Raw genomic sequence first — 25554 nt, forward strand, 5'->3', positions numbered from 1 at the left:
ATAATTACATATATGCATGTGTGTATGTGCAACAGTGATAGGTTTGTCAGTCATGTTTAGCAAAGAGCAAAAGCCAACTTACATTGTGATTAGAAAGAGATATGTTAAGCTTTCTCTGCTCATGGTTGTCATTAAGATGATGGGAGTTTGGCGCCCAGGCTAAGAGTTTTGCACGGGTAGCTTTAGACAACGTTAAGTATTTTATGAGGAGTGTGACAACCACTCATTTGCAATTTGACTGACTGTCAGCACATGATCCTGGGACCTAGCTTTCAAACCATCCTCAGAGTACTCTCTGGCCATAGGACTTGTTTATTTTTTGCTGTATGTCAAGTCTTTTCATTACATCAGGTTTTGCAGCTTGCGACATTACACAAACTACTGTAAATAGTACGACACACAAAACAAGTGCACCATAGGGTCCAGGAAATTGAATATTGATGAACAAAGTAATGGTTCTCCCAATGAATCTATAAATTCATAAAGACAAGGCACGAGATGGAGAATAATGGCTTAATGCAGTCCCAGCTCTTTCAAAATAAGGAAAAAATGAGGTTACATTAGCTCATAAAATTGTAGCACTTTGCACTTACATGGCCACAGGTCTGAAAGACCTCCTCCTGTGTTACCAAGTTCGGCTTCCTGCCATTGGAAACTCACATACATCCTTTCATGAACTTTGCAAGCACTGTTGCATAAACACTTGAATTTCTTACTCCTCTATTCTGTTTCAGCAGCTGTTTCAGTACCCACTTACTCTAATGATTAGAAAACATCTAATTTCCAGCCTAAATGTAAAGATGGCCAATTTATACCAACTTGGATTTGTGCTAACATTGTTCTTTACCTTAAATAACTTTCTTCCTCTCCTGAAATTTACTCCAGAGATTTATTTCTAGAAAAACAAATCTTTTTTGACTCTGCTTATTTGCTAGGTAACAAACCATGCTCTTTCAGCTTTCTCTCATACAATGCTTCCATGTTCCCCAACCATCCTGGTAAGACTTTTCTACACCTGTACCAATTAATATGCCATAAAGATGAGTGATCAGGGTCACACACAGTCCTGCAGAAGGGTCTGAACTAGTGCTTTGTGCATTAGTGTTACAGAAAATAGCGTGGCCTGTAAGTCCCAGGCTCACCACCCTGCATCCTCCTGGTGCCTTGCGGTGTCAGCCAGTAGTGCCCCCAGGTTCTTCTCAGTGACTGGAGTGTCTGAAAATCTCCAACCACCAGAGAAGGCTACGGCACAGGTTTTTTTTAAATATTTCCATCCGTTTTCTCAACAAGCAGAACAACACCCACCTAAGTGCAGTATTTAAAATGACTGCGAAGAAGAGTATTCCTTGAATTCACTGTGATCAAAGGCAACAGTAGAAGCCTTTCTCATTCACAGAAGCAATTCTTGATGTGGAATGGCTTCATTCATACTGGAAAATAAAGTGTGCTGAATCATTCATTATTCATTATGCAGTCCTCAGGCCAAGCAGTGCAGCTGGGCTCACATCCAAGCAACCAGACTCCCCTACTCCCAACGCTCTGGCCACGCTGAAACTGCCTCTTGAGAACAGCCCTTCACCTTCAGATCTGTCATGGGCATTGCTTTGGAGAGGCAGAGCGGGGCAGGGCTGAAAGCATGCCAGGACCACTCTAACACCTGAAGAGTGTGCACAGCCATAGGGCAGTGCTTGGACCCAGGCCATGGCCATGGTTAGCATGTTACTACCAGCACAGCATTGGCATGCACCTGAAATACAGAATAAAAGAGCCCAAGCAAGCAGGTTAATTGTGGCTCACTCTGTAGCCCTGTTCTGGACAAACCCACAGCAGAGATGTCTACCGGTAACCAAAGATCAGATTCAGTTGCCTAACACACTCTCTTTTGCTCTCCAGGTGATGATTCAAAGGGTGTAGGACTCTTGCACACCTATCTAGCAGTCCCATACAAAAGTCCCAGATACCCTGAAGCATCTCATCTTGCACCAGGTGCTAGGTTTAGATAATCAAATTTTACCCTAGCATCTACCACAGAATTACCAAACCATCAGAACTTTTCTTCAAGTTTTATGAACTGGGCGAGGTCATTCAGGGAGGCTCAAGAGCCCCAAGCAAAGGCACTTGCTGTATTTACGTACAGAAGAAAAGGCTTTGGGTGTTTCACTCTGAGGCAGAACAAGCTCAGACTGAAGAGGGAAGATTGCAGGAAAAAGCAAAACCAGAGCAGTCACGCAGAAGCAAAGCCTGCAAGGTTAGTGCTGTAGTATTGACAACAAAGGCAGCTGCACCAAAGGGATAAAACCAGACTTTCTCCACCTTGTGCACAGCATTTCAAAACCACAATGGAAATAAGACCTACTTACCAGCATCAATGTATTCAGCGCTTTTATGCTGGCATATGGAATTATTTCATTTTTGTCCTTTCAATCGTGGGCAAATTCCAAAAGTACAAGTTGAAATGGAAAAAAATACAATGACATTTTATTGCAGTTTGTATTTTCATATTGAACCATCAGCATTAATAAACATTTCAGAGCCTTTGGAGGGTAACATTTCCCAGCCCCTCAGTGCTCTACCTCATTACCTTTTCATTGGGTTTTGTTTGCTTCTTTCTGTCAGAATAAACATGACGCATTGTCATACATACGGCAGGTCGGGTGATGACATTTTTTAATGTTCACAGAACAACCTGACCTCCTGCTCACATTCACTAAAAAGAAAATAAGGGAACCCCTTGCTTTAAGTTTTAAATGCTAACTAGGTTCTCCACTTGATTTGTTTTTCCTTCCCAGCAACACTAATTTCAAATTGAACTGCTGACTCAATTAGCAAAATGTTGAAGTTGTTGAGACCTTGTGCAATATTACGTCCCATTAACAAAAAGGGAACCAGCGGTGGTTTTGTGCCAGTAAATCCAGCACCAGCACCTTGATGGCTATTTTAATTAAACAAATTAAATTAATGAAGGCTTCCGCAGAAATGATGAATTACACTGTTTAATATATCATTGTTACATGATAATCCCATTTACAGTATTATCTTTAAACATTGATCAATACGTAGACACACAAGGCATAAACTGACTGATCTCGAGACAAGAAAACAACCAACTGGTACAAAAGAAATGTACAAAAATATAAATCTAACTGTATTTTACCTACAGCCAAGTTGTCAAGGACTGCAGCATTGATAAAAAAGAACCTTTCAGTATGCCTTTTTTTAGTAGCAATAGGGAGAACTATATATATTGAAGTGGTAGATGAAATAGCAACTGGAAGTTGAGAACACGAGCTCCACCACCTCCTAGAGAGATCCAGCCTTCTTTTCCACAGCTGCTTTTAGAAGGCCAGTATGGGATTTAGGTGTTCAACATGATCACTGGACAAGTCAAGGATGTCAGACACTTGGTCAGGAGAAGATATGAAGCGTACCACTGATGTCTGCTCTTAGACATGAAGAAAAAAATAAATAAGGAGGACTAACTGATAATAAATAGAGTTGAAATGTCCTTAAAGATAGAAGATTGGAATGGGATTTCCACTGGAAGAGGCTCCACTCACAGCAGATGGAAACAGAAGTGTAAGGGTCAGGAGTCCAAGCAGCATTTTAAAACAGGGCAGACAACCACAGATCCTACGGAGTGTGGCAAAAGGTTTTCATCTTCTTTCGACACAGTTTTCCACCTCCTTTTTTTTTTTTTTTTCCCATAAAATATGTTATTTTATTTCAGAACAGCACCCTAGTCCCAGGCAACAACTGAGTTGTAGGGAATTTATCGTGCCCTTGACAGCTACTTAAAACAGACTGAGAGGGAGCTGAGATCAGGCACGCTGATAGAGATTCGGGGAAAGATTATATAGGATTGAATGGGAATAAGCAGGGAAATGGAAAAGATGCAAGGCACCAGCACAGCTGGATAATACAGCCATATAAAGTGTTGCAGGCATGCCTGAAGATGCAAAATGTTGTTCACACAAGACAAAACGCTTGCCCTTATCTTCCTGAAATTCCAAACATTAAAGAAAACGGAAGAAAAAAAAAATGAGAAGATTTTTCAAAGAAAAGGAATGAAAGAAGCAGGGACATGAAAGGGACTTGTACTCTGCTATAAAAAGACTATTCACAGTTCTCTAAAGTACATCCAACACCAGCTTCGCTCCACCAAGCTGGTGGCTGCCTCGCTGAAGGCAAGTCAAAGCCCAAACCCAGCCCACGCTGGGAGCCCAGCTCACACACCGCACGCTGGAGCTTGATGGATGCCCTTTATTATGCCAGATACGGGAACCGGGAGTGATATTAATCTCTGACAACCTTTCCTCTCACGTTTTCCAAGTTCATATTAATTTTACTAGACAATCCTGGCTCCTGCAGGCTTAGTCTCCTATGCATGAACTGTTCTAAAATAAATATATCTTTGTAATGGATCCATGCAAATGGATCTTTGTAAAAGATAAATATATCTTCATAATCTTTTGTAACACGGTAACGTTGATCCCAAACTTTGGAGGTTTAACAGCAGCGATGCCCCATGGTAAATGGTGGCACATGAGCCATGATGTTGCAACCCGTGGACAATCCTCACGGGTTTTCCATCTGAGAAATAAAACCCATATTCTGATTCCATTACATGAAGAATTAAAAAAAGAAAGAGTGGGGTTTACTTCATTCGACTCACTGTAGCTGGAGTGAGGCCGCTCACGGCCCTGGTGCTTACACCTGGGGGGAGAGAGGGGCAAAGAAGCTGCAGACGATATGGCAGGATGTTAATTCAGGCCTCTTAATGAATTCAGAGCTAGAGCAAATCAAAGAAGAACTGTACTGAAAATAAAATAAATAAAATAAAATAAAATAAAATAAAATAAAATAAAATAAAATAAAATAAAATAAAATAAAATAAAATAAATGAGAGCTACAGGTGTAGATTGTGAACTGGCATTATCCCCTCTTGTTCATAAAATGACATGGTAATTCTAATGACAAACTATGTTATAAATAGACAATTAATTACAATATCTTAGGTCTGGCATCTGCATTTTCACCATCTGAAAGGCAGAAGCCGAGGACCGTTTGCTGCCAAATTGGAGACCTCGGCAAGACAAAAGGAAGCAGGGAGCGAAGTTCAACCAAACCCGCAATCTGCCGTTCTTCACACCCTCCACTTGACTATTGTCCTTCAGCCACAGCGCTGGAGGAGAAAGCAAATGCCCTTGGCCGCTGATTCCCCAGCAGCAGCCATCCAGGGGAGCCCCCTGCCCTTGGGGCATCCTCTCCAAACGCACACCGGGTTGCTGACCGGGGGAAATAGCCATTGGGCACCCAAAACTGGCCATTTGGGGCTTTTTCTTCCTCCTCCCCACCCGGTCCATGGGTCCTCTGGCTACAGCAGCTACCATAGAAACCGGAGTGCTGCTCTGCAGCACACGGAGCAGATGTCACGCGAAGCAAGATGAATGCGACGTGGCGAGGGGGGTGGATGCAGGAGGAGGAGGAGGAGGGACAGCAGCATCACACGCTCAGAATTAAATGTTCCCACCAGAGGGAGTGAGTCATTTTTGAAGTAAGTGCAAAGCTGCAGTTTTTTATTTTTTTTTTTATTTTTTTTTTTTTGCTCTCTCAAGGCGCATCCGCAAGCACGGCGGTACAAAGAAATGTGCTTTCATCTCCTTCGTGCAGGTGCTCCAGTCACCCGTGCTCCGCTCTCTAATGAAAGCTGTGATTTTCTCGCGATGCTAAATTAATGCCTGACCTAAAGCAACTAGCCGAGCCAGAACTGTGCTGTCATTTCAAAAATGCCCTGCGAAGCTTTTTCGCTTCCTCCCGCCTTCCACAGCAGCGCAGAAATATGACATTGCATAAAATCAATATATACTGCATGGGCATTTTATGGCAAAAAGTTGCTCCATTTTTTAAGACTAACAAGCCATAATTCAGAAGCACGTTGCATTTTAACTCAAGGTAAAAAAAAAATACTAACAGACTCTGGAGCAGCCCTTGATTTCCTCTAATCTTACTGTTCAAAATGAACATCGTTGCCTCCAGCCAGCCACGGTTAACCCACCACATTCACGAAAGGTCATTCTTAATATATTAATCTTTTTCCAACACAAGCATTATTCCCCTTTCCTCCTGCCCTCTGTATGTCTTGTAAATATCTAATTCCCTATGCCTAATGCACCGTACCAACATATTTGTTCAAACATTATCTTGCAATGAAATTAAGGGTGGGGGGGAAGAAAAAGGCCACTTTTTTTTTTTTTTTTCTTTTTTTTTTCTATTTGCCAAATGAGAATTAGCTCCCATTGATTTCTGTGGTCTCTGCCCAGTGTCAAGCACCAAGCATGACAACTGTGAAGAGCTCACTCAGGATGGGGCTGAGCGCCCCTGATTTCCACGGCTGTCAGCGCGGCTGAAGACACCCAGCAAGTTCACAACACAAAGCCACGAGTGCTCGTGAACCTTCACGGGCACAAAGATCAGCCCCTGCGGGTCCCGAGGAGGGTTTCCACTCAAAGATGAAGGGTCATCCTCAAATACATGGGGTGAAACATTTGCCAGGCCCTCCTTTGGCTGGGCTGTGTGATGAATTCACGACTACACACTGCACCGGCAGCAGGAAACGATGCCTAAAAAATGATGCCTACTTTTATAGGCTGTATAGACCGTATATAACTGTGGGCCAACACATACCAGCGTTCACCCCAAATTCCCTTGATAAATAATACTGATACAGTTCAATACGCATCTTCCTCTTCCATAGCAAAATATTAGAAGCACAGAATCAATCCCTTCTTGTCATCACCTACAAACAGCAGCAGGATAATTCAGCTTACACGAACGCGGACAAATAACTTCAGGAGACTGGAATGAGACGAAACGTGATGTTTTGTGTTGCACACAAAGAGCAAAACAAGCCCCTCGTTTCTTTCCGCTGCAGCCGTGCTGCGGGGCCACTAGAGGGCAATGAAACAAATCAGGTTTTCCTCTGGCCCCGTTAAATCCCCAGCTCGCACCGAAGGCTTTTCCTCTAATAATCTGTCACGGGATAATGGGGAAATTTATTTCCGATGATTGTTGGCACATAAAATAGCAACCACGTACATATAATGGCAAGAAGTGTTGGATGAAAAAATAAGCATCCGAGATATAATTAGCTGATTGAGATAAAAATAAAAAATATTACAGAAAGCAAAATGAGGGAGATGATATTAAAAGTACACATTTGTGTGCGTGGAGAAGGAGGAGGGATGCTACAAGCCCTCACCATAATTTTCTAACTCTTCTTTATTCAGAGTTTTTCCTCTGATGTTTTCAGCTTCACAGCACTTCACCTGTTTCAGTCAATTTTTATTTGCTGGAGGCAATTAATTTTCCAGATTTTCTAGGATAACTGTTCTGACATTCCTGAGAAATAGAATTTGGGAAAATACTGTTGTTGTTTTTTTCTATTAAAAGAAAAAAATAATAATCTGGGATGCTTTCTGCAGGCAAAACTTGCAAAAACTGAGCCTTGAAGTTTGCCCCTAGGCATGCTCAGCATGCAGAACTAGCTGATAAACCCAAAGTTGCCTAATCTGTCAACTTTTAGGAAAAAAAAAATGCTTTGCACACAATCAGTGGCTGTTTAGTACTGAATATTATAAAAGAGAGAATGAGAACCAGTTTCCTTCAGCACTTCAAAAGGGACAAGACAACGCACGCAACACTGTGCCAATTTGTACTTGGTTAAAAACAAAAACAAACAACAAAAAAAGGAGCAGCATTCAAATGGTAAGGAATATAATTAGTGCCAATCAACATGTTTTTGTAGAAAATAGGTCAAACAAACCCAACGTCTTTCTTTGATGATATTATGAGTTCAGCTGCTAAAGGGAAATTTGTAGGTATAATACAGTTAATGTTTTGTGGTTGATTTAGTTCCATATAAGCATTTTAATTATTTAAAAAAAAAAAAAAAAAAGTGTCACATGGTATCAATACAGGAAATGATAAGTGAAGTAAGATGACTTCAGCAGCAGCAATTGTTATGAAGCGCAGTGTGGTTGAGCTTTACCTGATCCTTAGAAATAACCACAAAATTAGTGCTGTAAAATTGGAAGATCATGTGGAAGTCAGCTACAGCAAGCGCTGACAATCCCGGGGAACTCAAGCAGCACAGATGAGCTCATTTTAACACAGTTAAATCCCAAATTCTTCATCTAGGAACAAAGAATGAAGGCCACATCTACAGAAACACGGGTGCATAAACAATTGTGCCCTGGGAGGTAATTTGGCATTGATGTCATTGGCTATGTTCATTCTCGGGTATTGTGTCCGGTTCTGGTACCCTTTTTTGAAACAGAAAATTGAAAGCTGACTTTAAAAGATGCAAACTTTAAGAAAGTTCAATACTAAAAAAGAAAAAATCTTATTGGTGGAAGTCACTGATAGGAGCATGTTGGTGTGTAAAGCTACAATTCTGAGTACCCACATCTCATGATTAAAAATATCTGGTAGAAGAATACTAACTATTGTCCCGAAGAGATGGTGGATCCATAGTTTTCACTGTCAGTCGCCTGCTGTTACAAATATCTGCTTTCTCCTAGTTTAAGCTTCTGGCTGTGGGTCTTCATTATGCCTTTCCCTCCAGCTTACAAAGTGCTTTTCTGTATAAAGGAAGTTTTCTTCTATGAACACCTTAAATACAGTTCCTTTAAAAAAGGAAAAAAGTTGTGATTTAACTGAGTCACCTAAAAATAACTAAAGCAAAGGAGAAAGAGCTGCCAGAATGGAAATATATTAACCTCAATAAGCCACGGGAAGCTGGTTGCTTGGGGAAAGGTCGGGACCAAAACTACAGAACAAAAAGTCCTGGGGACTGGGAGCACTGTGTCACTGAAGATGATTTCTTAGTCTCTGAGGTCACTTTCTGCAGAGTACACACCAACGGGGTAGTGCAGCAGGAGGTATCTTAAGATGCTTTAGGCAGCACGAAGAGGGAATAAATATATTTTGTCCACCATGATATGTTGGGTGCTTAGATTTGTTCTTAGCCCCTGTGGCTAACGGGAATATAATAACGGTCAGCTACAAAATATCCATGATTTCTTGCCTGTAAGGTTAAAGACAAGAGAATGTTTTTCAGAAACATAGCCCTGAGGAAGAAAGTGCAAGATCTGAAGCCTGGGGAAAATGTGGGACTAGGAAGGGAGGGGTGTGGGATGGGGTCAAATGCCAGAAGACCCAGGAAAGAAAAAGGAGCAAGCAAACAATGCAGGAAGGAAACAAACAGTACATAAAAGGCTAAAATAAACACAGAGTGGGAAAATAAAGAGAAAGACAGAAGAACTGATTTTTCTCTATCAGCTCAATGGAGACCTGTAATGTGGGCTTTGATAGACCCTGCTTGTCAGCCCTGCGCGGTGTGAATGCAGACATCCCTCTATCTGGAACCTCTCCAGTTAGGTTTGTGAGCCCTGCGGTACAAGATGACAAAAGCACTAGCTACACCAGCACTGCCCAACATCAGTCAAGGTGATAGAAGCAGAGATTCCTGAACTCCAGTCTGTGTAAAATGGGACTGAACTCACACACCCCCCTCTGTATCCTCAGACATACCCAAATATTTGGGGATTGCAGCATCTGCCCGGCATGTTTCCTTCTTTGTGTTTTACAGCAGTTCTTAACAAAATATCTCTGTATATTCCTATATATCTGTGTACAAATAATGATTTATAACACAGGCATAAGCCCATTGATACGCCACTGAGAAAATATGGTGGTATCTGTCATAACTCCCTGCTTTCTTGGGAATGATGGATATACAAAACACAAAAAGATCTCCTGGATTTTCCTAGCTGGGTTGGTTGTAATGTCTGCAATCCCATAAAGCTCCAGCACAAGATTAATAATGTGGTTGATAAGCAACACCATCCTGTCCTTTTTCTGCACTCTAGCTCTGAAATCGGTAGACATCCTGGATCTAAAAGAAAAAGAGATTAGTCTACAAGCGATCTGCGGAAGTTATTAAAGGGAAAAAAAATCTTGATGCACAAAGATCACAAAATCAAAACTGACATGACAATGTTGCTTGTTAAAGCATGCTCTGATTTTTCTTTCCAGGAAGTATTGACTTGTTTTCCCAAAAGCTGAGAGCTATATTTGACTGAGTGGCATACTTCAAACAGCAAATAATATACAGAATCCTCCAACAATTCATTGGGGAACAAAAATGCTGAAATGAAAGAAACTCCCGGGCCAGATTTTTATCTCAATTGCATTACTGGAAATCCAAAGTAATTCCATTGATTCTGATGGTGTTGCTCTGGATTTGCAGCTGTGCAGCTGATTTGCATTTGGTCCTGCGAGAAAATCTTGAGAGATGCTTAAGCAGACGTTATCATCAGTTAGAAAGCAACCTCATCAGGGTATGACAATTGTTGATACATGCTGCAGTACACCCACTTATCAAACTGCTGGAACCTGAGTGCTTAAACAGACACTCCTGTGTCCATATCAAGGTATCCAAGCAGCATATTTTATAAGTGATCTGTATCTGCCCTTTCCATGTGTGAGTTTTGTGGAGCAGAGAACTTTTTGAAGTGCCATTCTGATCTTATATCTGACTTGAAAAAATAAATGTTTCAGCTAAATTTTTGGCTTTTTATTTTAGAGTTGGATAAAGAGTAGAAAAATCTTCCCTGAGTACTTCCTTGAATTCTTAACTGAATTAATTCTGGCTTGGGCACATTTTTGTCCCTGAGAAAACTTGAGGTTTGAATAGACAAAGTATTCTTTGAATCACACAGCTTTGCACTAAGGATAAGCAAGCTGCTTGGATAGCAGAAGTAATGCTGCCAGTCTTCACTACATTCATTAAAAATGCATGTGCCATTTAAAAAGAAAAGCTTTTTGTTTCATTTTTTAAATTTCTATGGAAACTCTCAAGCAGGCCAAGTCACTGGACCTTCTCCAGATCAATGCAAGACGTCCCACTACAAGTCTCATCGCTCACCTGGACACGGAAGGATTCACAAGTCAGAGCAGATTTAAGACACAGCATTCTCAAGACTATTTATCAGGTTTTGTTTCCTGAAAAATGTGTTTAAGTCAAGTTTCAAGGGCTACATTCAATCCAAAGACAAGAAGATCTAACACGGAACAGCAAGAGCTAATCATCAAACCAGTTTTTAACCCTTTCTTTCCTTTGCTTTGACCTTCTTCTATACTATTTTATCATCTCCTCCACATAACTAAGCTCTTAGTTAAATTAAGCTCCATAAGAGCTTCCTTAAGAGAACGAACTGCATCTTGTTCCTTGTAAAGCACTGTGTACACTTAACCCATCATTATTAATACCATTATTAAAATTATGCTCCTGACATTTAATACGCTTGTGAAACTTTTAGAGTGCTCTAACAGATGCATAATCAAGATCAAGAAATTCAAAAGCCTGAACTAGGAGCCCTTCAGAATGATTCTTGATGCCACCGAGCTGTGCGGGAACACATTTATAGGCTGATGTAAAGGTATTTAGCTTCAGTGTGCTGGTATCACTTCAGGCTCCACTGCATTGCCTTACCACCAGTATGACCAGTATGATCTCTCTATGGGAGATCTGTGCGGAACCTGGAGTGGTAGCTGGAGGCCAGGTCAGATAGTGTAGGACATTTCATCTGGCTCCTGTGGGCAAGTCAGCTGAACCCTTTAAACCTTCATCTTCTGGCTCAGTACGCAGGCCTGCCCTGAAAATTGAGAATTCATCTACCTAAGCATATGAAAATTCGATGCCTAGACATTTTTAGGATGTTTTTACATTAGTGACAAGCTGAACAGAGCAAGCGATGCAAAGCAGGAAATGTTTCATTTACAAAGCACTCTTGGCTTCAGATCTATTTGATATTTACATTGGTTTATTGTAGGGCAATTTCTAATATTATTGTAAATGCCCAATATAAGTGTTAGCTTGAAGCACTGGCTTCATGTTCAGAGTACATCGAACCCCATGACCTCCAAGCTGAAAAAAAAAATGACTATAAAATAGAAAGTATGGCTTAATAATGTTGTTCATAGGTCTAACTTCGAATCCATGATTAACTGCATTCACAACAGTCAAAGGGCTAAGTGAAATGCCTGGCCTTTGATCAAATGAGCAGCATATATGCAGAAGGGAAAGCTAAAACAATCTTGTGCCTTGTGCAGCATCAGTAAAAGCAAGGAACATGTGCTGTCGCCACATCCTGGAGAACAAAAATAGTATGCAATTGAGAACATGCTGCACCCGGCAAAGGTTGGTGGCACTTCTCTGGGAGACACTTCTTGGGGAGGTGTCCAAAACTCCATCCTGTGCTTTCAGGGCTGCTCCTTTGTGGTTTAATACAGACATATATGTCCTACACATTTCATTGTTTCAAAATAAAGTTGTCTTGGTGGCGATCAAGAAATACAATCAAAAGCGTGTATTGGTCTTGAACTATTTTCCTGCTGCACAATGACAACGTTTTCTCAGTGTGATATAGAAGTCAAAATTTCTGCAGTTTAAGGCAATGTGAAAAGAGTTAGCGACTGTTCACACAAAACCTCCTCATCCATAGCTGAATGCGGCTTTCTCAGAGAGGGATGAACATAAAAAGGGTATCTCTGTAGCACAGATGAGTGATTACAAAATAAATAATGGCTTAGCTTATCAGATCAGGTTTGCTTATTTTCATAAGAACTACCACCATCAATCAGGAATCAAGTAGCTACTATTCACTTCAGAGTGGAGCAAAGATAATTTGATACGTAAAGCTCTGAAATAGACATAATTTGAAGAGGAATAAGCAGGTGTTATTTTTTTTATTGAGTCTATTGTGCGGCTTTATTAACAACAATCTACTTTTTAAAAGACCTATTTAACTTTTCCCAGCCAAAAAAAAATGTGTGAAAAACCATCTCCCAGTGAAAGCGTGTTCTAAATTCAGCTAGCTCACTATATAAAACTACAGCTAAATGTTGTAAATTCACTCCACGAGGCATTCCCTCATGCAACCAAAACTCAGAACGGCTCGATCCTGCAGATCTGTAAACAGCCTTTCCTTGCCTCGATAGCTACACATTTTGTTTCTTTGCAGATTGCTATTCCAAAGCTCTCTGTGCTGGCTAGGAAACTCCAGATTTTTAATCTGTCCTCTTTTCTAGCATAGCTAATACCAGCCACTTGTTTTAGCAGCTGAGGACTTTGAGGGCTTGTTCCCACATCATCCTGCAGTAAGATTACGAAAGGCTCATGCGATCTGTTAGGCTGCTGAGCTGCAGAGACTGCTGCCTCCTCTGTTGGCCACGCTAACCCAATGTTTCTCTTATTCTGCAGCATGCACCCATCCATCTCACCCTGTTTTATACCTGGCCAGGTCCACATCTGAGTTAGATTTATGAGCTTCGATTACAGCCATGCGATACCAGAGTATGCCTAGAATTAGCTACCTAAAAGTAGGCATTTAGCACTATTTGAGGTGCCACGGGGTTATCTCAGATACCTACACAGAACAGGTAGATAAAATAAAGCCCCTAAGGGGTATTTATGTGTTATGGGGGGGGGCAGCTGGAGGCTGGCTGGACTATACTAGGGCATCTCCAACGCTGTTGGGTGTAAGCAGATGAATCAGGCCCTGGAAACATGTTCCATGGCTGAGCACAGGCACGGGACCTGGCTACCCCACTGCAGAGGAGCTTCATGCAAACTACCAAAGCCACCCTCAGTGTAAGCTCGGTGCCATCCCACATCTCCTGTGAGCAAGTTAAGGAGCAGAAGGGCTACCTTGTAACTGTAGACAGGCTGAACAGTGGGCCATTGCAAATGAACTTCAGCCGTGTAGTCAAGGTCTGTAAAATATTATTCATCCACATTCTTCCCATGGTCATCCATGATTTACTACGTTAAGTATTCTGGTCTTTGAAAATTAAAAAAATTGCAAAACTAAACAAATTCAGACACCCCCCCCAAAACAAACCAACAAAACCAGCAGACGTACAAACACCCTTCACACACCCACATAAAAACAACTTTCAGATGCTCCAGTGCGTACATTGGTGAAACTAGACAGGATCTGAAGTCATCGTTTGAAGGGTTCTTTCCTCAGCTACATAAGCAAAACTAATCCATGGTACATCTAAATTAGATCTTGTGGATTGACACCAATAGGGAATTTAGTCCATCATATAAAACCTTTCGTTGCTTGATTTAAAAATAAAATGTAGGTGTTTGGTCAAATTCATGTTCAGCATACCAAGTCATTTTTAGATTAACTGAAAATGCCATTTGATGAAATGCAAAAAAAAAAAAAGGTTCTCATCAAGAGAGTCATTTAACCAAGCATCTTCTTCAGACCTTCAGCAAAACTTAGCTGCTAAGGTTGAAGACAAAAATTGCAGTGTGATCAGCATCATACACAGGTCTTCAGGATCTCCCCACCTGTGGCTTTATGACTCCCAACATTTCCACAAGGATAATATTCCCCGGCCTAGCTGATTGGCCAATGGGTTACTTTCAGTTGTCTGGATCTTTTATACTTACATTGTTTTACGTATATTAATTTAAATATCTTCACAGAATCACAGATTTTCTAGGTTGGAAGAGACCCCAAGATCATCGAGTCCAACCTCTGACCTAAAGTTACAACCTCTAGTTACAGTGCTTTTCACACTCCTTAAGTACATTTGCAGGCTCCAAAGCAAACAATTAGCATTGTTTCTTTTTTTATGTTTCTCTTTTTAACTCTGGCTTTGGTGCAGTTATTGTTTTCCTTCATTTGTTCTCCATTGACCAGCTGGTTTAGATTTCAGAGAGGACTTCTATCAGTGTTACAACCTACTCCAGCAGAGAAAATTTCCAAAATCATACCTTTACAGTCCAAATCCTAAAACCAATGCATTACATTACTTGTAGCAAAGTTCTATCCACCTCTAAGCAAACAAACAAACATGAAATTATCTCTTTACTTATCCATATTTCCTATAAGTTCAGTTAAAAAATAATAATAAAAAATTAACAGTTCTCTGGGCTTCAGTAAAGGCCACACATTTAATGTTTTCATAAATCTCAACATTTCTATTCTACTGTCTCTTTGAGCCCTTATAAGTCTATTGAGGTTACAGCTATAAGAGCAAATGAGAGCAGTTCTCCCCAGCAACTTTTCTCAGCTGTAACAAATCAGGACCTTATCACTGCTCCCATCACCCAGCACCTCTGTCAAGAGCTCAGGATTTAATTCATAATTATTCACAGGGAGGCCCTTTAGTTGCTTTGTGGGAGGATCTTCTTCTGTAATAAATGAATAGACTTGCCTTTTTCTCTCTGTGCACAGTGCTCACTGTCAGTTCTGTCCTACATGAGGACACAGAGATGGAGGTATTTTTGGGGTGCTACCTTAAGCCAACCATGGCAGGGGGGGCTCAGTATATTCTTGGAACCCAAAAACCCTGCCTTGCATGGTTTAGCAGCTTGACAAAACAAATGTGGCCTGTGATTCAGGAAAAAATAATACAGAATTTCTTCCTTTCCTAATTTTGCTATTTGGATTATTGCCCAGATAATTCATTTGAAAACCAAATCCAACCAAGCAACTGTCTTGAAAATTGAGTAACCTCAGGTTCAACTGTATTAAAAAACATCAGCTTCAGGCAAAACTGATGGAACAGTTCATTCACAGCACTTTCACCAAGCCCTGGCCCTCATTTTATGTTTTTCTGATTACCTGTACATTGTGCTACAATTTATCAGCCGCAGTACTGTATTATAATATATATTACCACTAGCTGACTCTGACTGTATGCATTCAGCTTCACTGACAGCTAAAAACCCATGGTTCAATGCATATTCATTGCTGCATTGCCATTTCTCAGCTGTTAAAACAGCTGCCTGAATCAGCAACAAGTTTCACAACTTAAAATAGATGTAACCCTGCAGGATACTCGGGCTCGATGCTCATTACGATTCTCACTGGTAGGCTGCTAGGAGCTGGGGACATGGTGCACTTACTGCAGCATTTTGCCACTCAAGCATAGCACTACCCCAAATGTGTAAGCTCCATTAGCGTTCCAGTTTGGAGCAAAGGTGTGCTTTTGTAATAAATCTCCTGATCATCGCCTCTTACCACGCTTTGGTTCACATCACGGAGTGGTCTTGGGATGGACCACTGGCTTCCACCTGCTAATGGCATGCAGTTCAGGGGACTAAACTACATGTAGCAAAACACAAACCTTCTTGAAATGCACAGAAGGTAGTTTGGGACCTCAGCACAACCTGTTTTGTTCTGCACATCTGCTCCTCTCAGCCCGTACCACTTGCTAAACGTAGGCAGGGCTGAACACAGCCGTCCAGCTTCCAGAGAGGAGCTGGCACTTCAGGCGAGGCTGCAAAAGAGGCAGACATTCATGACATAAACCTTGGAGTTGGATGGTTTCTACCCTCAGTGAACAGAACTGCTTCCTTTACATTAACAATCATACCTGGCTTTATGAAAAAATAAAAATAAGAATTAGCAAAACAGAATCACAGAATCACAGAATCACAGAATTTCTAGGTTGGAAGAGACCTCAAGATCATCGAGTCCAACCTCTGACCTAACACTAGCAGTCCCCACTAAACCATATCCCTAAGCTCTACATCTAAACGTCTTTTAAAGACTTCCAGGGATGGTGACTCCACCACTTCCCTGGGCAGCCTGTTCCAATGTCTAACAACCCTTTCAGTGAAGAAGTTCTTCCTAACATCTAACCTAAAACTGCCCTGGCTCAACTTAAGCCCATTCCCCCTCGTCCTGTCACCAGGCACGTGGGAGAACAGGCCAACCCCCACCTCGCTACAGCCTCCCTTGAGGTACCTATAGAGAGCGATAAGGTCGCCCCTGAGCCTCCTCTTCTCCAGGCTGAACAAGCCCAGCTCCCTCAGCCGCTCCTCGTAGGACTTGTTCTCCAGGCCCCTCACCAGCTTCGTCGCCCTTCTCTGCACCCGCTCGAGCACCTCCATGTCCTTCTTGTAGCGAGGGGCCCAAAACTGAACACAGTACTCGAGGTGCGGCCTCACCAGAGCCGAGTACAGGGGGACGATCACCTCCCTAGCCCTTCTGGCCACACTGCTTCTTATGCAAGCCAGGATGCTGTTGGCCTTCTTGGCCACCTGAGCACACTGCTGGCTCATATTCAGCCGACTGTCCACCATCACTCCCAGGTCCTTCTCTGCCTGGCAGCTCTCCAACCATTCCTCTCCCAGCCTCTCCCCATTCCTCTCCATAGTGTTTGATTTGGAGGCAACTCTTCACTCTCTTCCAGGTTCTCAGCTCAAACACATCTAAGAGTACATGCTCAATTATTCAGTCAGCAACAAATAAACTACCTTTTTTTTTATTCATTTGCTGTACCAGAAAACCATAAAGTCATTCATACCTGTTTACATTACTGTACTTTTAATACTTGCTAGTCCTTCCCCCATTTGAGGTATTCATCACTGACTATCAATGAAAACCCAAGTTTTATGCCATCCCCACGTGTTTTTATTTGTCGTTATCAGGTGCAAATAAAAGTATGTACTCCTGCAAAAAGAACTTGGTATTTATTTTAAAATACAGCGATAAATACAATTACATTTCCTTAAAATAAAGTAATGCAAAGTATATAATATGAAAAGGGATTCCTGAACATATTGTTTGCTCAGTGTCTTTCCAACACAAACATTTTACTGCTACTGCAATACCACAGTAAATACTGTAGATACTACTGTTGATAATACTGGAAACTGCATTTCCTCTAGGAATTCCAGTACATATTTGCTGTGGTTCCTTAGCTGGCAACACAGTCCCTTCCTTCCTCCTACTTTAGTGCAAAAAACAAACTATGCATGTGATCACTTACAGAGTAGTGCCTAATTATATAAATGCACTGATTATACACACTTTTCAAATGGTGATAGACTTCAAAGTAGGTAAATTCTAAATTGTGCCATTAAGAAAATCTATTTGATGATGGAAATTTCTGTAATATCATATTGCAATCTCCTGCATTGCAATTTTGTTTTCAAGTCAGTATTAATTTAATGACAAATAACAGCTGAGAATAATAGAGTTGGGAAAGCAAACTGAAAGCTGTAAGATTTATAGTGTGATACTGGTCTGCAGATGTTAATGAAAGGCAACTAAAAACAATTTGGAAAAGCAATGGATCTAAGGTAAATAACGAGTAGAAAGAAGTTCTGCACGACAAATACGAATACCAGGTCTTCAGAAACTGCTGTTAACAAAGATGTGTACCTGCAAGACTGACTTATGCCTGTGTTCAGTTACTCAGAAGAAAACATATATGCCATCGAATACTTAATTTGCATGTATTGTAATATGTATGTACAAACCAGTCCCACCAGTGCACACCTAGATCAGCCCACTGATGCCACACATGCACTTACAAAAACCAAGATGCTGCACAAGAGTTCAGTACATGCACTTCCTTCTCATGCCTTGGTACACGCTTCTGATTGATACACCCTTACCAAAACACAGCTTTTTATTTTTTAACATCAGATAGTCACCAAATCCTTGTTTTTTCAACATAATAACACTTTAATGGAGTCATAGTACAAGTGAAAGCACGAAAGCTCATATAGTCTTAGTACCACCTAACAGTTACTTTTCCTGTTGCATTGATGTCCAAGGTGAGTAGATTATTTCATGTAAGCTGTAAGAATTTCTATGTTTCTACATTCTGTAGAATCTGTATGTTGTACTGCAAGACCACAAGGCAGATCAGACAGTAATTACAATGCTGCAACACTATAGGTAGGACACGTCAACCTCTCTGCCTCTAGTTAAAGCCAGGTCTATAATAGCTTATACAGCAGAGAAGAGACAGAATCCATCTCCAGAGAAAAATAGGATTGTGTATTGAAAGGAAATAGTCAATCTTCTCTCACACAAATCCTAGCATCAAAACAAATGGTCTTGTAAAGTCACTGACTGCCACATTTAAACAAAGGAATTTATGGAGTAGAAGCAACTTACAATCAGCAAGTGAGTGATGCTGAGTTCCAAAGTTCACAGATTGATCAGGACTTTCCCCCAGAATTCAAGAACTCATGTCTCAGACTTTGGATACACCCTTCAGAATATGGGGCCTAGATTCACTTTGGTAGCTTTAAGATCACTGACTTTTTCTCTGGTGCAACCACATGCAAAAATCTCTAAAAGAGATTACACCTATCACTGCACAAGTAACAAAATATTTTCTTTTTGCATAAAGCTATCAAAACTATTCACACATATACACACTAACCTTTTCAGAAAAACTGGAATTTAAAGCAAGTATGATCCAATTTCAATATTTGAATGAGGAGCTCCAAAACAACACGGAGAAAACACATAGCAAAAGAAGTGATGTTGTGCTTATTGGCAACTTCTTTGACCTTCACTCATATGTGAAGCAATTCCACACCCTGCCCAGCATTACCTTTTGATATTCTTCCTTAGATTTCAAGGCAGCTTCCATCTGTTCCTGAGAAAATGTGTAGATGGCCGAGCGATACTGTGTGCCAAAGTCATTACCTTGTCGCATTCCTGGAGAGAGAGAAAATACACCACACCATGAGGATCATGCTCCAGGCAGGCTGGGTTGCAATGCATAAATTTGGTGGGCTGAAATTTAGGACTTTCCATACACCTGAGTTAACACAATCTCTCCTGTGCATATTCATTGTATATGTTTATGAAGTCCAAGCCTTTCTTTGGTTGAATAGTCCTTAAGAGATTCAACTCTAATATCTCTTTTTAAATGACATGCAAATAAGATGTGAACATTTTACATTTTGGTAAATCACACGGTAGTCACAGATGTAAAACCTTAAATAATCAAGCTGCAGTTACTGTAATCAAGGTACTCTTAAAATACTTATTTTGAACCATGCAAATGCTATTAAAAAACCTTTGATTTTACCAACTGCTTAAGAATTTTCTTGTGCTGGAGGGTTATATCTTAATGAGAGAAAGTTTCAAAATACCCATGGAAATAACTAGACATTCTCCTCTATTCACAAACAACGCTCCTGCTAAAAGACTGCTATGCAAGTACTGCTGAATTAAGTCTGGAACAAAGTTATTAATTCCTACCATCAGCACCACTACTTATGGAGAGAAGAAATGACTCTTATGAAATCTGAGAAATGTGCTAAGAAGGTCTGGAGAAAGTATGGCTATTTTCATACCTTTTTAGAGTGAGTAATGCTTAGTAATAGCAACCCTTACACACTTCCTCAGAGTCTGGCAGAAGTAGAAAACAAAGGTATATATGTACTCCACTAAATTCTATTTCCAACTTAGACACGATAATATGGATGGCAGGAGTATATTAATTTTTACATCTAACATTATGAAAACAAAACCCTAGTTGTACATACTCAGTAACTCCCAGAAACCATACCATATTGGTACAAGGATTAGCCCCTTTATTGCTGATGTATGTACTTCCAAAAGATTAGTTGTATGAAGTTGCTTATGTACATATTTCCAAATTCAAAGCTAGATTCTACCTTCAAAAGTATAAAACAATGGGCCAAAGCAGAGGGAAGACTGCTATTCCCTTTGGTGGCTAGCCTGGATATGCTTTGGCTTGATGCAATTCTAGGGAGCCATGCTGGCCAAAGGCAACGCTGCCTGGCATTGCTACACATTCCCATTCCCTCAGGCAGCAATACTGGAAGCCAGTTCTGCTGCAGTTCATTCCATAAAGCCTTAGAGAGGAGCTTTAGCATTAGGACTGATCTGGAATTGCAGTTTTGCAGTTTCAGCCTTTCGTAACTTTATTTCCAATTTTTCATTTGAAAAAATAATGTTTTGCTTTGCTGTAATAAAATGTATTTATTTTTGAGTTTGCCTGACATTTTCTGTGAATGTGGGTGAATAAAATACCTTGGGTGACATAATTCTGAAGTAGACTCAAAGCAATTGATTCTTCCCAAATGTCTACAACCCAAGGCAAAATGGAAATCATCAGGATGAGTCTTCCAACTGTCCCTGTGCTACAGAAATCCCACTGAAGACTAGCATCAACTGTCAGGACTATGGAGACAAAATAGAAGAAAGCTGTAGGTCCCAGTACTCCCTAGCAAAGGGCAGAGGGTGAAAAAAGAGCCTGTGATGCTGGGGGGAGGAAAAGATGCTATCAACATAATACTGTTTATTAAAATATGATAACTTTTATCCCTTTTGTACTTTCAAAGGAAAAAGAAAACTGGTTTAAGGACAGTACAATATCAAATGAAAGCTGGCTGAAATATTTATGGCTGAATGTGATTCTGAAAAATATTACGGAGTTTTCATGTTATTTGGGTTACATTTTAAACACCAAAATGTTACATTACTATATATAGGAACGACAACTACTTCTTTCATCAATACTTAATAGTATGGTCTGCAAGGCAGACAACATTTTGCTTATTACTTCGCAAGTTATTTTAGGGTAGTAGAGACTTCTTAACAAGTCAGTGCTACTGAATAGTTAGGCGAAAAATAACTACAGGACAGTAAAGCATTAGCTTTGCCAGGATATGTTAACGCTGATTGATGCTTGTGCTTAAGCATTAGCATTCTACAAATCTATTTATTGCTTAACAAACTACTTAACAACTGACTGGGGAGCAGATTACAAAAATCTCTATAAATGGATGATTCCTATATCGAATGCCAGAAATGCATGTATTTCCAGAGTATATTTTAGCATGAATTCCTGTGCACGGTGAAAGCAAACATTTAATATATGCATGTGCCACCATCACATAGCAATAGGGAAGCTGTCAGCTTAATTAATTTATTGAAAAGAAAGCTCTTTAGTCTCGCCAAAATTGCATAACTAGGTAGGACAATTGAAAGCCACAGTACACAAAATCTAGATGGGAAATAGGCAACACTGAAACACTGAAGAGCATTCATCACCATAACAGTGTACCAAGACCCACATCTCTTTCTTGCAAAGGCTTTACATTAAGGCTACATATTTTCCCCCAAAATATACCATAGCTTTATGAGCTCAGTGATGAAATCATAGAGTTAAGGAGTAAAGGATGAGGTCAGACGGTGCAACAATAGTGGCCCCTACTAGCACTGAAGTGCTGGCTGCAATGTTACACCACCCACTAGCTACAAAAAAGACTGAACAGGTAGTGTAAGAATTACCCAAAAGTGTAGCCTAACTGTGATCATTCAGCTAAGCTAAAATGTCATTTATTTTCACTTGTTCCTTAAATCAATTTGTACCTAAATGTCCCATGATAAGTAGCTAATGCATCGTCTGACTAAGACACAGACTATAAAATGCTAAAATAAAATAAATTCTATGTGTATAGACATAATCAAGTTACTACTGTTACTGCTGCTATTTGTGATGTACTTCATATGTGCAAACTTACTTCTCAAGGGTCCATCACTGATTTTGTAAAACCCTCTGGCAACTCACACTTGTTGAGATCCACTAACTCAATGAGTAGCAAACAAGGCAGGAAATTCAATTTACAAAACAACAGTGGTAGGATGACTGAGCTTAACAATCTCATCTTTGTCTGAAAAAAAAGTCAACTAAATCTAAAATCATCTCTGCTTGACTATCTAAAAATTACACAATACCATCTGTAATTAGCTTTCTTTCCTTTTCTGGAATATTGTTCTTACTTTGTCTGATTTTTTTTTATTATTATTATTCTATCCCTCTGTGTTATAATAAAACCACAGCTATACACATTAGGCTTCAAATAAGAACGAGAAAATATGACTAATTTAATAAGGATGCTAAAGGTATTGGAAGATATTGTGTACTGCTATATCAAAAAACATTCTTGTCAGGGATTGTCAACTTTGCTGCCATTGATTCTAGCTAAATTGGGTACACAGTAGATTCTGCAAAAGTTCTGTGCTGAGACGAGTTGACTTCTTATCTATCGTGTACCCAAATGGTTCCACTGAAGTCACAACATTTGTTCAAAGTTTTTAATAATACAACTGAAAACACAAATAATCCCAATCGGCTTCAAATTATTCACCCTATGATCAAGTTCCCAGGTAATTAAACAAAATTGACACCTTCAAAATTGACATCTACTGCAAACTGTAATCTGACATTATAAAAGCATCAAGATTTGAAAGGACTTTGAATGACCACTATTTTTTGATACATTTCCACAGAAAAATTTGTAAAGCTTTTGACATTATGGATTGGATGGCTTAAAGCAAGATTTATTACCACTAACTGATGCATTTCAGTATCTAACTTCCAGCAAAAATTCTCAACAAAGAGTTTTATCAGAAAAATTTCTTGCCTTCTTGAAGAAATTTATTTCTTTTCACCTGTATCAGATTCCACGTTCAAGAGACACATGTAATTTTAATTCCAAGTCAAAACAGTGTATGAGGTTTGTCTAAATCTTCATTACTGGAAGAAGGAATATTCCTACAGAACATCAGCTGAACACCTTCAGAGCAGCAGGATCTTCTATGCAGGGCAATGCTGATTGCCCCCAACTGTTCTGTGGGATATCTAAAAGTCACTCTGTTTGCAAAATCTGCCAGTTTAGGGATAGAATTTATGTAGTCAATACTCTTTTTCTCAATACTCTTTTTCTCAAGGATTTAACATATGGGTAGATGTGTCACTAGGGCCTGACCTTCCTCAACTTTCGTTCTAGGCTGAGTTGATAACCAGATTGCTTCTTAGACATATTAACGAAATGTATTACACTGGGAGATAAGGCCTCTGACAGGAAGAAAGACCTTCACCAACTCTTTCAGAAACTCTGCAATGAGAGAATGAAACACTAAAAAACACTTCATCCATGGCTGTAAGCATTAGATACACTGATCTCAAGCCCATTTCTTTCCAACAGGTAGTTTAAGGAAAGTCTTCTAGGGGCCTGAAAGCAGAAAGTCATCTTACATGTCCCATCCTACCTGGGCCACGTGGTCACCAAAACCCACCTGGAGGGCTTGTTCTCAGTGCTGATGAGAATCTCTTTAACTAGAGATAACCAGGCAGTGTTTTGAGGCCTACCCAATGTCCTTGCCATGAGGCAGAAGAAGCCAAAACCTAGGTGATTTTTATCTGGTAACATGAGTTTTATCTGCTGTAAGAAGACCGAGAACAGAAGAACGTCCTTGAGCCCCATTTTGGATTCTACAGGAGACTGAAATCAGAATCCCCTTAGCCAGCCTGGGGTTTGCAAGATCACCCTGTTTCATCTGGCTGTACTTTATAAATGCCAAAGGTTGCAAGACAGTAACTGGCAGAAAATGCAAGTATCTGTCTCTCTGACCCGATGATCAGGAACGCATCTGTCAGTAACAGGAACAAACACACCCCGGAGTCAAAAGGCTGGCACTTGGTGTTGATACCTGAGGCAGAGAAAATCAGCTGTCATGCTGAAGACAGCTTTAAAAATCTCCCATCATAGGGACATTTAGATAGCCTGATTTCAGAACTGATAGAAAATCAGAGAGTAAAATAGATAGATAAAAAAAATATGTGGAATATGTGGTTTTGGATAAGGCTGCATGGTGCCAAAGAGCGTCAGCCCAAAGCACAGTGCCTGTGTGAGCACTGGCCAGTCCTTGTAAACTCTTGTCTCTAGAGAACCAGGGTAGATGAGGGCATTTGGAGCTCTAAGTATGTTTAGATTTTGGACATGGATCATATTTGGGAATTTCACTATGGTTGACCAAAGCAACTCAGTGCTGTGCAGCCTGGACCACTCTGGAGACCATAAAATTTCCTCACTCTGCCAGCAGAGATTAGAACACCAATTAATCAAAAAATGCCCTCAAGAGCCAAGCGCTTGCTCTGTCTCATGTGATAACTAGGAGAAACAGAAATTTGTGGGCACAGGATGGTATGTGGAAAGGACAGGGAGTTGTGATGCTATCCCAGTTTCTGCAAAAGGAACAATTCCCAGGTTGAGAGTGCCACGTAATGCAAACACGCATGCAGACTGCTACTGGAGAAATTATTATCTGCCAAAATATAGAAAATATAGATAATATAGATAACAGATAATATAAAATAAATGGCTCTAGAAAGCCCTCTTACCAACACTTTGATATCATCTGAAGCACCTGTATAGGAGTGACTTTATTCTGGAACTTGTTGGTATCAAAGTAGTAAATGCAAGTTCTTCTTTGACTTGAATGATCCGAACAAATGAAAACTTCCCTGCCTTGATGCAACTAGTAGGTGCTTTTTCCCTCAGTTTCTATTCCTTCTGAAAGCTACTATGTATTCTTGGCTGGGGCCAAAACATTGCTCCTTTAAAGCAACTATCCTGCTGTTATGCTAAGTTTGAGTTTTTATTGAGATGCTGCTTAGGTAGGTCATTGTCCTTCCTATCTAACTTCAGGGTATCTTAAGGTCAATAAGAAATAGGTAAATCCAACACTCTAATAAAAGCACATATTTCCCAGAACAATACTTAATTATTATTTTTATTATTATTTTCTTTAGAAATGGAGAATTCATTACAAACGAGAAAATTCTTCCCAAAGAGTGATTTTTGAATATATTTCCTACAGAAGGCTGAAGCAAAAT

General features: G+C 40.2%; 1 protein-coding gene across 10 annotated transcripts in view; it reads right to left on the minus strand.

The window, feature by feature from the left end:
* Positions 1–25554, minus strand: part of MSRA (methionine sulfoxide reductase A) — a 271927-nt gene that overhangs the window by 70535 nt on the left and 175838 nt on the right. For all 10 annotated transcript variants that reach the window (XM_084514427.1, XM_084514426.1, XM_084514428.1 and 7 more), the window contains one exon: positions 19447–19553. In XM_084514427.1, the coding sequence (XP_084370553.1) occupies positions 19447–19553 (107 nt within the window). The remainder of the gene's footprint in view (positions 1–19446; positions 19554–25554) is intronic.

The sequence above is a fragment of the Aythya ferina genome (assembly GCF_964211825.1).
Source record: "Aythya ferina genome assembly, chromosome: 3".
Classification (NCBI taxonomy): Eukaryota; Metazoa; Chordata; class Aves; order Anseriformes; family Anatidae; genus Aythya; species Aythya ferina.